This window comes from Lepidochelys kempii, chromosome 3 (genome assembly GCF_965140265.1).
Source record: "Lepidochelys kempii isolate rLepKem1 chromosome 3, rLepKem1.hap2, whole genome shotgun sequence".
Taxonomy (NCBI): Eukaryota; Metazoa; Chordata; order Testudines; family Cheloniidae; genus Lepidochelys; species Lepidochelys kempii.
In genome coordinates, this window is record NC_133258.1 from 210,354,362 (window position 1) to 210,367,582 (window position 13,221).

General features: G+C 50.9%; 1 protein-coding gene across 2 annotated transcripts in view; it reads right to left on the minus strand.

Moving 5' to 3' along the window:
• Nucleotides 1-6,643: 6,643 nt before the first annotated feature.
• MRPS5 (mitochondrial ribosomal protein S5) overlaps nucleotides 6,644-13,221 on the minus strand; it is a 97,432-nt gene continuing 90,854 nt past the window's right edge. Inside the window, exons 11-12 of one of the 2 annotated variants that reach the window (XM_073339982.1) lie at nucleotides 8,397-8,592; nucleotides 7,122-7,206 (exon numbers count right to left, since the gene is read on the minus strand). In XM_073339982.1, the coding sequence (XP_073196083.1) occupies nucleotides 8,416-8,592 (177 nt within the window). In that variant the 3' untranslated portion in view covers nucleotides 7,122-7,206; nucleotides 8,397-8,415. Of the gene's footprint in view, nucleotides 7,207-8,396; nucleotides 8,593-13,221 lie in introns of both variants that reach the window. The other variant, XM_073339980.1, reaches the window with a different exon arrangement.

Genomic DNA, 13,221 nt, shown 5'->3' on the forward strand with positions numbered 1-13,221 from the left:
CAGAAACCATTAAGTTCATGATGATCATTCCCAGAAAATTAGAAAATAGCTTTTTATTGTAATGTTATACTCACTACTTCACACAGGTATGCACATTTTGTACCCACAAGCACTTTTATTGAAAAGCTTCCCATTTGAAATGCCCCCAAAACTGAAAACAAAACCCCCAGTCCGTCCGTCCCCCCGGTCTCCTGGACGTTTTCTTGGAGGCCCAACGTGTCTTCCTTGGTCCTGGGGCAGGCAACGGCGCTGGAACTCAGCCAAGGGGCGTGTCTCACTGAAGTCGAAGTGCTTGGTGCACATTCGGGACAGGAAGGTGCACCACTGCCTCCATCAGCAGAAGCGTCAGCCTGGTCTCCCTGTCTCTCTTGGTCCGCAACTTAAAGTCTCTACAAACCTGTGACACGATTCCCCTCGACACTTCAGGCACCTGGTGGGCGGGTCATGCATTGGCAACGGCTTTTTACAGACAAGACAGGTTTGAAGCCCCGTGACTGAAGCATGTCCCGGAACCAGAACCCACAGAAGGAACTGAAGCGTATGAACTCTCTACCAGGAAACTTAACACTGAAACCATCAGACACTCAAACTAAGATTAAACGGGCACCAACAACGTGCAAAGATGGACAAACGGGAGGAAAAACTTACAAAAGCAAGAGAACAGGGTCCACCAACCATCCTGGGCTGCGAGAAGGAACAGAGGTGGGTCGAGGTGGCTCCGCCCTGTATAATCTGGCACAACAGCAAGAGCAAGAATGGGTGCATGTGCTGCCTCAACAAGTACTGCCGAGGGGAAAATCTCCCGCAGGGCACGGTGCGCTCACACCCCTGACGTGGAATGGACATGGGCACTCACTCAGTGAAGACGTCTGGATCCTGAGTCTGCTCTTTACTTCTTAATTGCTGCTGAAGAGGAAATGAAGTCACAAGAATCCATGCCACTTGTTACATGAGTGTTTTACACGGTCTCCATTACCTGAAGGGGATCGGACAGTGGGAGGATGATGCAGTTGTTCTGGTGCAGTGGAAGTAGCTGAAATCAGCAGGTTCAAATAAAGTTATTTGTGCAGTGACTGAGTGAGCAGTTATTGCGGAAGACGGAGGCAAATTAAAGTGCATCCAAGCAATTTTAGCTACACTGCTTGGTCTAATCTAAGGTGAAAAACTGACAAATGTTCTCGGTGGTGAAACTAATAACCATTGCCCTTGCTTCTTATTGCCTTTCCCCAGCAGTTGTACTTAAAACCACAGGGAAAATCTGTAGTAAATACAATTGGTGCAATTTTCACCTATACAGCTAAGCAACGTTTGATGGCGCGGGAAAGATTCTGATTGCAATATCTTCTTTTAGCTAGCAAAGCTCAGAGTCTATCTGGCACGGTGCTCATCCCATAGATTAGAATTCTGATGAGTGTTCACTGTTCAGCTAACCAGAGCTGGAGAAGCCTAGACTAAGTAAACCAAGTCCAAACGTACACATCTCACTGCAGTCTTTGGGAGCCCGCAGCAGTTGTATCATACTCACTTCAATGCCTTCAGTATCAGAACCACAAATACAAATTTGCAGGATACTCTTGAAAGGTGTGTCAAACAACACTGGGGTTGTGGCCGTAAAGACAAGGTGCACTAAAAACGCTCTGGGGGTGCAGTGAGGCCCCCATTACGCACACATGGAGCGTATACAATGGCTGCTGTGTTTCAGCCATGGTGATTGTTCTGAACGTAACAGATAGCGAGTAAGTCAGTTCTCACCTTTTTTCACAGAATGGCTTACAGCAGGTCATGGACGCCTCCCCTTCCATTCGCGACCCCGTAAGGGCCTCACGGCAGCAGCAGCAACTGCTTACATGGAAAGGCCACATTACAAATGTGTTTCCTGTATTTTTAGCTTCCAGTGTGATTGGGCAGTTGGAAAACCAGGAGACAGCACCAGATGAGCAGCCCGCTCACCATGGACAACACACAACCGCCCCCAATGCACCTCTGGTTGCAAACTGTGGTGTTACGGGTGCCAATATGCTTCATTCAAAGACTGGTGTGAGTATTGTACTTTCTCCAATAGGCCTCAGGCACCCCGTTATTTTTACTGACATAGCACCTAGGAGCCTTAGCCATGAACCAGGCCTCTGCTGTGTGAGGTGCTGTACAAAACACAGAACAGAAAGAAGGTACCTCCCTGAAAGAGCATGAGGACTGGAAACACGGAGGCTCAGCACGGGCTGTCTGGGAGAGCACTATGGAGCCATGTAGCTCTGAATATTTCAGGGGTGAGCCCGAGGACCAAACAGTTTGGATGGCCAGATAGGAGAACACTTCCCAAGATGGGGTCCCTAGTCTTTTGGAAAATATGCCCCTCACTTTTTCTGATTGCCCCAAACTGGTCACCTAGGGCCCCAAAGGAGGTCCTGCAAATGCTCCGCTGAAGATACGGTGATGAATCTGAGCCACATAGGCCCTGTCATGATGCAGCACATTTAGTTCCATTGTGCATAGTGTCCATGGGGGATCCTGTCTCATCAGCAATGGCTGAAGCACCTAGAAGTAGAAAGGAGTCCAGGATGCTGCCTTAAGACAGGACAATAGGTCACCTCATGCTCCTGACTGAGGGTATTCGAGCCAGTGTGGGCCACCACCTCTCCAGCTCCTCATCTTACTGCAAATCCAAGAGGATCTGAAGCAGAGGGGATGGTGGGCGGCTAGTGGAATGCAGATAAGGACCACACACACCTAAAAACGTCCAGTTACAGTAAATAACCTCTGTTTCTTCTTGAAGGGCTGGTCCCTATGTGTGTTCCACTTGCAGGTGACTGACAAGCAGTGCTCAGACTGGAGGTGGGTACGAGGAAGCCAATGGCAAAGATGTTTGCAGCACTGCAGATCCCACGGCTGCGTCTGCAGCTGAGGTGTGACCTAAGGCACAGTGTGTCGTGAACGTGTGGCTGGAGCCTTGTACCACAACCTGCTGCGGGGATGCTGTAAAGGCAGCCTGTGCTCTCGTGGAGTGAGCGGACACCTTCAGGAGAAAGGTGTGGGCTAACCTGCAGCACGCTCGAATGCATCACGAAACCCACTTCGAAATTCTTTGAGAGGATATAGCTTGCCCACGCAATCTTTCTGCTATGGTGATAAGAAGTTTTGGTGACTTTCTGACTGGTTTGGTCCTTTGCAGGTAGAGCGCCAGGACATGCCGGACGCTGAGGGAGTGAAGTCTTTTCTCCTTGGTAGAAGTATGGAACTTTGGAAAGAAGACAGGTAAGTGGAGACTTTGGCAAATGTGGAATTCAAAAACAACCTGGGGGAGAAATTTAGTATGCAAGATTTGTCCTTCTGAAAAACGGTAGAAGGAGGGTCTGCGAGGATGGCTCCTGGCTCGCTGACCCTTCTGGCCAAAGCAATAGTCACCAGAAACGCAACCTTCCTGGACGAGTGGGACATAGAGCATGTCACTAAGGGTTCAAACGGAGGTCTGGTGAGTGTTGTCAGGAGAGATTCAGGTCCCACCGAGGTGTAGGTTTGATCAGTGGTGGGAAGGTCCTGGTTAGGCCCTTCATAAAACGTACTGTAATTGGGTGAGTGAAAGCAGTGTCCATCTATCAGAGGGAGGAAGGCACTAATTGCTGAGGGGGAGACTTGCATCAAACTAATGGAGAGACCTGAGGTCTCTTGGGGCGGGAGATAATCTAAAACAATCAGAATGCTTACAGTGGCTGGAGAGTATGGACTGATCTGCGCCCAGGCAGAGAAACACCTCCATTTGTCCAGCAGAAGATCCTAGTTGAATCTTTCCTACTTCGGGGAAGGATAGCCTGAACAGGAGACAAGCAGGAACATTCTATTTCGGACACCCATCACAACACCAGGCCATGAGGTGGAGTGAGTCTGGATTGGGGTGCTTGATTCTGCCCCTATCCTGAGTTGGGAGGCTCAGGAAGGTGTGGGTCTGATTTGGGGTGGGGGTGGGAAGACAGGCAGACATTGTCAGGAGCTCCATGAACCAAAACTGCCTGGCTCAGTTTGGCGCTAGGAGAATGACGCTGGCCCCGTCGTAAAGTACCTTTCTTACGACATGTGGCAGCAGTGGAATAGGAGGAAAGGCGTCATTTGCCAAGGACAACAGGAAAGAACTGCTCCAGGAGCTGCAGCCCATGGGCCCTCTAGAGCAATACGGCCACAAAGAGGGGCAGCTGGTTGAGGAGAACCCCAAAAGATTCAGTATCAGTGGTCCCTGAGGAAGCCTGATCTGGAGGGATAGAGTGTCACTCCTCAAAATGTCCATCAGGGCTCAACTTCCTCCGTGGAGATACAAGAGCGACCAGACTCAACCGAGTCTGCAAACTGCTCCTCCGGTAGGGGAGGGGCCATCAGTCCTGGAGCACTCCTGCCAGAGAGCTGGGGGTAAGATGGCTCTTGGGACACTGAAGTAGTATCCTGTGTAGTAACATCCCTCATTAGGGCTGAGCTGGAGAGGAGGGGAGACTGCTGATAAGGGAGGAACATATCTTCTGGTGTTGTGTAAGTCTCTGTACGTCCTCATGTCCGGGAGGTTCTGGCAGTCAAGTCTGATGGAACTGCTGCACCCTTCGAGGCAGAGTGGTCCTTGAACAAACCAGATGGCACCAATGATGAGTCTGGATCTGCACTTGTAGACAGAACCAGTAGATGTTGGTCCTTCCGCTCTGATGCTGGCATGACTAATAGAATAGGAGGATCTTTCTTTCTATGCACTTCACCGTCCAGTCCAGGTGTTTTCAGCAGAGCCAGTTCTTTAGGTCTGTGCACAAAGGCTCACCTGACCTCAACGGGAAGGAACATGTCTCTTCTGGACAGTCCTCAACGGGGATCTGGGCTTAGAGTGCCCTCTATTCTCATGGGAAGCCCTAGAAGAAGAGTCTTTGGACTTAAGTTCTGGAGGCTCCACTCCTAAGCACATACTTAGAGGGGTGCTGATTGTAAGTTCAGGCTGATGCACTGGGGGGGCGGGCGGGGGAGTGTCTCTCCCCGGCTCGGACTGAAGAAGGGTCTCACAGCCTTCTCCATCAGGTAGTTCCTCAGGTGAAGCTCAGGAGATTCTTGAGTTCTGGGTAGGAACAAGCGACAAATACTGCACTTTGCAGAGATATGCGTCTCATCCAGACAGCAGAGGCAGCACTGATGTTCGCTGCTGATAGGGAAGGAGTGAGGGCAAGAGAGACAATTCTTGAAGCTTGGGACTCTGAGCATAGTCTCAGACCCAGGCAGGGAATCTCCAGGAATGGGGAAAAATATTCTATGCTAATTATACTATAAACTACTAGCTAACAGGCTCAGAAGGATAAAACTACTGGTAATTGTATTTACAGAGTCTACAAAGGAGCTGAAGGAAGGGAGGACACAGGATTCTGATTCAGGCCACATGATGGTAACGAGGAACTGGAGATGCGTCGGCCTGCACTGCCTCTTATACTCTCTGTTGAGAACAGGAGACCGGCTGTGAATGGGGGGGCCCAACAGACACTGCTTACAGGAATTTCCGTATTTGGGCGCATGTGCATAGCTATATGTGGAATACAGATCGGGACCAGCACCTGAAGACCTACAAACTTAGCCCCTGCTGACGACCTCAGAGCTCCTCTGCGGCCATTCTCACTGCAACCAGGAAGGCTTGGGCTAGGTTGGGAGTGGACAGTGGGGTGGGCTGTACCAATTCAAGCTGCATTGCTAAAGCCAGCCAAGCAGGATGCTCTCTCAAGCAGCAGAGGGGAGTGCAGGGTGTTTTGGGAGGAAGGATCACCCTCAGACATTTGTACTATTCACCATGTGGTGAAACATCCTCATCTGTGTTAACACAGTTACCCCAGATGGTTCCAGGACTGACTGACTTGCTCCCTGGTTGCTTTGCTGACTGCCAAATGACTTCTCCTGCAGCTCATCTTAGTGCCCCAGCTAGCCTGCCTCATTGCTCTGGTCTAGAGCAGTGTTTCTCACTGGTGGCTCACGAAAGGCACGTGTCAGGAATCATTAAAAATTTTATTACAATCTAAATAAAGAAAATCTGAATTCCCCACTTCCCATGCAACCTTCCCCTTCAAAGGTCCAGGTATTCTTTGTCAACCTCCCAAACCAAGCACATAAATTAATGATACTGGGTTAGCACTGATAACTCTCTATTGCTCTTTTACGGTAAACATCAGGGGGTTGTGAATGATGATGATTTACTTCGACTGAGGGGTCGACAAGCTCAATAAACACTGGCCTAGACACGGATAGCTCCTACCACTGATTCATCGCACCTCACTCTGCAGCCCTCCCCCATCACCATCTCCCCATCCCCCCGCCTTTCTTTTGCACGGCTCAAACCATTTCTGCTTCCTCCTGTTGTCCTTCCCCATTCCCCTCCCCCAAGTAAATCTTCCGTCTTACCTCCAGCAACTCTGCCCCAGCTCTTGGCTTCCCTTCATCCTACACTCCTCCCTGTCAACACTTCTGCCCTTCTAATTTCACAGCGATCCCTCCCCTCTCACTCTGGACTAGATTACATGGTACAGAGGTGTGGAGAGTCAATGTACTAACATCTATCCTCGCACAAAATGTTGAGCTCTGAAAGCACATACAGAAATGTAAGCAGCTTTGGGGGAAAATGCAGCACATTAAATTATGAGAATGATTTGGTTTTATTTTAGTAACGTTTTTAATAGTTTCCCAAATATCTGTAAAGAAAAAAACAGGGTTTCCTGATTACAGAGCAGGTCCAAGGACAGCAGCAGAGCACTGGTGCGTATGAGATTGGCGTGGACGCACGTCAGCCATTCATATGCAGATTGTTCATGGCAAGAGACGTTTGCAGAAAAGCCAGCTAGGCTGCTGAGCACCCAAGGCAAAGCAGCAGCAACCCAACATGGTGCTGAAGTGCACATCTAGCCAAATCACTGGTTTGAGCTGGACTTTCTCTGGGTTTGTGCTGCTGTACCTCTTTGAATATTGGCATGGACAGATCCCAGCTCTTCACCACACTGTCCTTTTGACATTTGCCCAGGAAGAACGTTTCATTCCTTGAGCTACTCTCACTTCACTCCATTCCAGCTTGGTATTGGGAACCTCATCCATAGGTTCTGGTTCCTTCCTGACACCTCCATTAGGTGAAGCAACTACGATCGGCAGGGGGCCACACTCCTCACGGAATTCTACCACATAGAGGCTTTTCTTATCTGCTAGTTCTTGATGGGTTTCCTGTTTGAGAGGTTAAAAAAAATTCTATTAATGTCACAAGAAAGAATTGAACCAGGACAAATTCAGCCTATTGATCTATCTAAATAATTTCCATTCTGTATTTACCTCCATACCAATACTGAACATCGTTTGCCTGCTTAAATGGCGTAAGTAGCAACAAAAAGTGTCTGTTTTTCAGCTGTTGTATGTAAACTAAAGAACACGTAAGCGTATGTAGAACATCCAGTGAATGGTGCGAACACTGGGAATTCTGCTGTGTGCTTCTGGCTGCAATGCTGAAGTCCCAGGACTGCTGGTTTGCTAGCACTGTAAGGTCATTCCCAGCAGTACCGCTTTCTGGAAAGGCTACTGGCCTATGATGAAGGCATGCAGTGGGATAGTAACAACAAAGAGTAACAAAATGTGGCAACATACCAAAAGCTCTGTTTATTATACATGTGATAGGGCTGAATAATCCTACCCTGCCAAGAACTGACTGAAGATTAGTTAAATTACATGAATATCCCCAGGAAGTAGATCTCATGGATGGGCAGGTAACTGGATGTTAGATGTCGTATGGTAAGCTTCCCATGGCCAAAGTACACTTGCCATTAGCCTGAAGACACAAGGCAGTTTAATAGAATCTTGTTGCTTCAATAACAACAAAGTACCTGTGATGTCCACAGCACACAATTTTCAAGGTAATAATTTCTGTTATTCAAGGAAATTCTGTTCACTTGATTTTCAATCTTTCCCCCACCACCAAGAAAAATGATTCATTAAAGCCTCATTCTTCAGAATAGGTATTCACTTATAGCAGCAAACACCTCTGCTGCCCATTCAGCGTACCAAGAAGAAAAAACAGTTACTTACTTTCTCATAACTATTGTTCTTCGAGACGTGTTGTTCACGTCCATTCCACATTAGGTGTGTGTGTGCCGCGTGCACGAGCATCGGAAACTTTTTCCCTTAGCGGCTCCCGGCGGGGCCCCCGAGTGGTGCTGCTGCGCCCCGCATACATACCCCCGCTGGCCCGACCCCTCCAGTTCCTTCTTGCCGGCGACTCCGGCAGAGCAGTAGGAGGGTGGGTGGTGGAATGGACGTGAACACCACATCTTGAAGAACAAGAGTTACGAGAAAGTAAGTAACTGTTTTTTCTTCTTCGAGTGCCTATTCACGTCCATTCCACATTAGGTGAATCACAAGCTTACCTCTGGAGGAGGGGAGGAGTCATGGGACAACTGCTCGGAGGACTGCTCTGCCAACCGCCGCGTCCTCTCTGGCCTGCTGGTTGACCACGTAGTGGGTTGTGAAGGTGTGCACCGAGGACCAGGAAGCTGCTCTGCAGATCTCGCCTCTAGCAGCGAGCAGACTTCCTGCTCTAGGAGATGCTTGTGAGAGGGGTCCCTGAAGAGGGACGGAAAAGAGGGGTGGGAGGGAGGTGAACTGCAGTGAGTTCCTGTTCCGCACCATGCATAAGACCCAACGGTCTGACGTAATGGTGGACCACGCACAGGAGAAACAGGGCAGGTGGTTCAGGAAACAAAGGGACGAATCCAGTGAGAGGTCCGTGTACTAGACCACGAGGCATCTTCAAAAGCCTGGCTTAGTGCCTGGCGGGGGTTTGTGCTGGCCTTGGTGCATTATGGTTATTGTTGTTGCGCCGTCGCCTGTTATCCCTGCCTCGCCTAAGGTAAGGCTCATGCCTACGGCATGGCGTTGAGGGGGAGGCTGCAGCTTAAAGGACTTCCTCTGGGTCGCCGGGGTGTGCATACCCAGCAACTTAAGCGTAGCCCATGAGTCCTTGAGGCTATGCAACCTCGTGTCTGTCTGGTCCCAGAAGAGCCCAGACCCTTTGAAATGGAGGTCCTGGAGCGTGTTCTGGACCTCGGGGGGGCAGGCCTGACTCCTGGAGCCACGCCAAGCGCCTCATGACCACCTCTGACGCAACTGTTCTAGCCACTGCATCTGCCAAATCCAGGGAGGCCTGGAGAGAGGTCTTGGCTACTGCCTTGCCCTCGTCACCAGGGCCATGAACTCCTGTTGGGAACCTTGTGGGAGGTTGTCCTTAAACTTCCCCACCGCCGCCCAGGAGCTGAAATTGTGCCTGTTGAGGATGGCCTGCTGGTTCGCAATCCTCAGCTGAAGGCCCCCCAACGAGTACACCTTTCTGCCAAAAAGGTCCAGGTGTTTTGCCTCCTTGGCCTTAGGGGCCAGGGCCTGCCGTCCATGGCGCTCCCTTTTGTTCACCGCCAAGACCACTAGGAAGCATGGACTTGGGTGGCAGAACAGGAACTCATAGCCCTTAGATGGGGAAAAGTATTTACGCCCCACTCCTTTAGCCGTTGGAGCGCTGGAGGCCGGGGTCTGCCATATCAAGAATCAATCCTGAAGCACTTGCATGAGAGGAAAGTGATCAGGAACAGCCAGCATTGATTCACCAAGGGAAGGTCATGCCTGACTAATCTAATCGCCTTTTATGATGAGATTACTGGTTCTGTGGATGAAGGGAAAGCAGTGGATGTATTGTTTCTTGACTTTAGCAAAGCTTTTGACACGGTCTCCCACAGTATTCTTGTCAGCAAGCTAAGGAAGTATGGGCTGGATGAATGCACTATAAGGTGGGTAGAAAGCTGGCTAGATTGTCGGGCTCAACGGGTAGTGATCAATGGCTCCATGTCTAGTTGGCAGCCGGTATCAAGTGGAGTGCCCCAAGGGTCGGTCCTGGGGCCGGTTTTGTTCAATATCTTCATAAATGATCTGGAGGATGGTGTGGATTGCACTCTTAGCAAATTTGCGGGTGATACTAAACTGGTAGGAGAGGTAGATACGCTGGAGGGGAGGGATAGGATACAGAAGGACCTAGACAAATTGGAGGATTGGGCCAAAAGAAATCTGATGAGGTTCAATAAGGATAAGTGCAGGGTCCTGCACTTAGGATGGAAGAATCCAATGCACCGCTACAGAGTAGGGACCGAATGGCTAGGCAGCAGTTCTGCGGAAAAGGACCTAGGGGTGACAGTGGACGAGAAGCTGGATATGAGTCAGCAGTGTGCCCTTGTTGCCAGGAATACCAATGGCATTTTGGGCTGTATAAGTAGGGGCATAGCGAGCAGATCGAGGGACGTGATCGTTCCCCTCTATTCGACATTGGTGAGGCCTCATCTGGAGTACTGTGTCCAGTTTTGGGCCCCACACTACAAGAAGGATGTGGATAAATTGGAGAGAGTCCAGCGAAGGGCAACAAAAATGATTAGGGGTCTAGAACATATGACTTATGAGGAGAGGCTGAGGGAGCTGGGATTGTTTAGCCTGCAAAAGAGAAGAATGAGGGGGGATTTGATAGCTGCTTTCAACTACCTGAAAGGGGGTTCTAAAGAGGATGGCTCTAGACTGTTCTCAATGGTAGCAGATGACAGAACGAGGAGTAATGGTCTCAAGTTGCAGTGGGGGAGGTTTAGATTGGATATTAGGAAAAACTTTTTCACTAAGAGGGTGGTGAAACACTGGAATGCATTACCTAGGGAGGTGATAGAATCTCCTTCCTTCGAGGTTTTTAAGGTCAGGCTTGACAAAGCCCTGGCTGGGATGATTTAACTGGGAATTGGTCCTGCTTCGAGCAGGGGATTGGACTAGATGACCTTCAGGGGTCCCTTCCAACCCTGATATTCTATGATTCTATATACTCTTATAGTTAGACTGAATGGTCTTAATGAGTGGGAGCGCTATTGTGGATGGCCCTTCGGGGCTCAAAATGTCCACCATGGGGTCCTCCTGCTCAACTGTCTCCTCGGCCTGCAACCCCAAGTTTTGGGCGACTCTGCGCAGCGATCCGTGGGGCAACTCTATGGTCTATCGGTGGACGGCTGGACACCTCTGTACCTGCCACCACCTCTTTGGGGGAAGAAGAGGAGGTCAGCTGCTGCTTGACCCCCTCCGGTTGGTCCTCCTGCTCCCTTTTTCCCGTGGGAGGGGCCTCTGGCTCAGGCCGGAATGGGAGTCCATGGGATGGCACCAGGCTCGGTGCTGGTCTCTCGGGTTTATGCTGGGGGGATGCTGGAGGCCTAGATACTGTAGCCTCCAGCACTGTCTGCACCGAGTAATTTGCCCTGGATGGGGCCTCTTTGCGCTCCTGATAGGCCCAGGGGGTCCAGAAGGGCCAATGGCCTGGCAGCCTCCACTGGGGCTGCCAGCTCCCCTGAGGGTCCCTGTTGTCAGGGTCCCGGTGTGGGTACCTATAGCGGCCGGAGTCAGCGTCGGACTGCGGTGACGGCAATTGCGAAGGCCATGGCGATGCCAATGATCTGCACTGGCAGGAGAAAGAGCGGCTCCTGGCTGAGCGGGAGCAGTACCGGTATCCCTGGGACTGGAACTGGGATCTGGACCAGGGCCAGCGTTCCCTGGACCGGGACTGTCTGCGGGAGTCCTCTGACAAGGACCATCTCAACTCCTCCTGGTACCAGTCTCTGGGTGGTGCCGGAGAGCGGCGTGCCCTTTCCGGTGCTTCTTCGCGTTGACCCGCTGCCGGTGCTGCAACCTCTTTCCGGGCCGCTGGCAAGAGTGAGTCCGTGGAGTCGGAGCTTGACTGGGACCAACTCCAGGAGCGGTGCCGGGACAGTGTCCTCGAGCGGCACACCATTGCCGGCTTACACTTCGATGGCACCCAAAACATGGGTGCCGGAGGGTTCTCCCCACACGGGAGGGGGCTTGCCGCCAACAGCTCGATGAGGTCCTTTGCAGCCTCAAAGGTGCCAGGCGTAGAGGGGTGATCCGTTATGTCCTCGAGCCCATCGTCCGCACTGAGCTCACTTAGGTCTGCACTTGGTGGGGCTTGTGCTGCCGGGACCACTGCTGTCAGTGCCGTACCGAGGCCTTCCCGCTCTTATCGGCGCTCAGGGCCTGGGGAGGCACCGGCCTCCTGTGTGGGGAACAACCGCTCCTTCGTTTCGGCTGCACCAGGGGCCGCACGGGGGAGGACGAGTGGTGCCGGGGCCTAGCCTGGCGCGCTGGGGCCGACAGTTTATGGTCCTTAGCCGGGTCTCTTGACGGCTCTGGGGCACTACGCACCGAGGAAGCCTGAGTGGGGTGGGGTGCTCCGGGCCTGGTGGCTGCAATGTGACCTCCATTAACAGTTGCTTTAGACAAAAGTCTCTTTCTTTCCTTGTCCTTGGCTTAAACACCTTGCAAATTCTACACTGTTCAGTTTGATGTCCATCCCCCAGGCAACGTAGACACGACTCATGGGGGTCACTAACTGGCATAGGTTTGCAGCACGTGGCACAAGCCTTGAAGCCGTGGGCCTGTGGCATGCCCTGTGGCCCGGGGCGGGTGCTGGAGGCCTCCAAGCACCTAACGACTTAAGTGTCCACAACAGATATGTTAATAAACTGGTAACAGCCACTCTAAAGGCTAAGGGACTGCTCTTCTACGAGAGAGGTTGTTCCAACGCCTTCATGGACGGTAAGAAGGAAGTGGAGAAGGTCGGGCCGGTGGGGTTATATATGTATGGCACAGCGGCACCACTCGGGGGGCCCACTGGACCACCCGGAGCCGCTAAGGGAAAAAGTTTCCGACGCTTGTGAATGCGGCACCGCACACCTAATGTGGAATGGACGTGAAGAAGAACTCATTTAATACACATCTCTTAAAGCACTGATGCACCAAACGGGCCTCTCTTTCCTTTCACACAAACATATTGCTACTTTTCACTCCTGCTAGCTAAGGAACATATTTCCAAAAGTGGTTCAGTCAATAGGGCTAACGCTCCTAAATCACTTGAGCTTCTTACAACAGATGGATAATCTACAACAGTGTTTAAAAAAAGCTGAAAGAAGCACCTGCAATTCTTTAACTAGACTAGCAACAGATTAAAGTAGAAAATGTGAGATTTTTTTTTTTTTTTTGCAGATTACATTTAAAATGTCAGCTGACTATGGACTGGCCCACAGCAGTCAGGACTACAGACTCCTACCCACTAGTTCTCAGGCACTGTTGCTCAGGAGTGGCAATGATTGTGTTCAGTACACCAACAGAGAC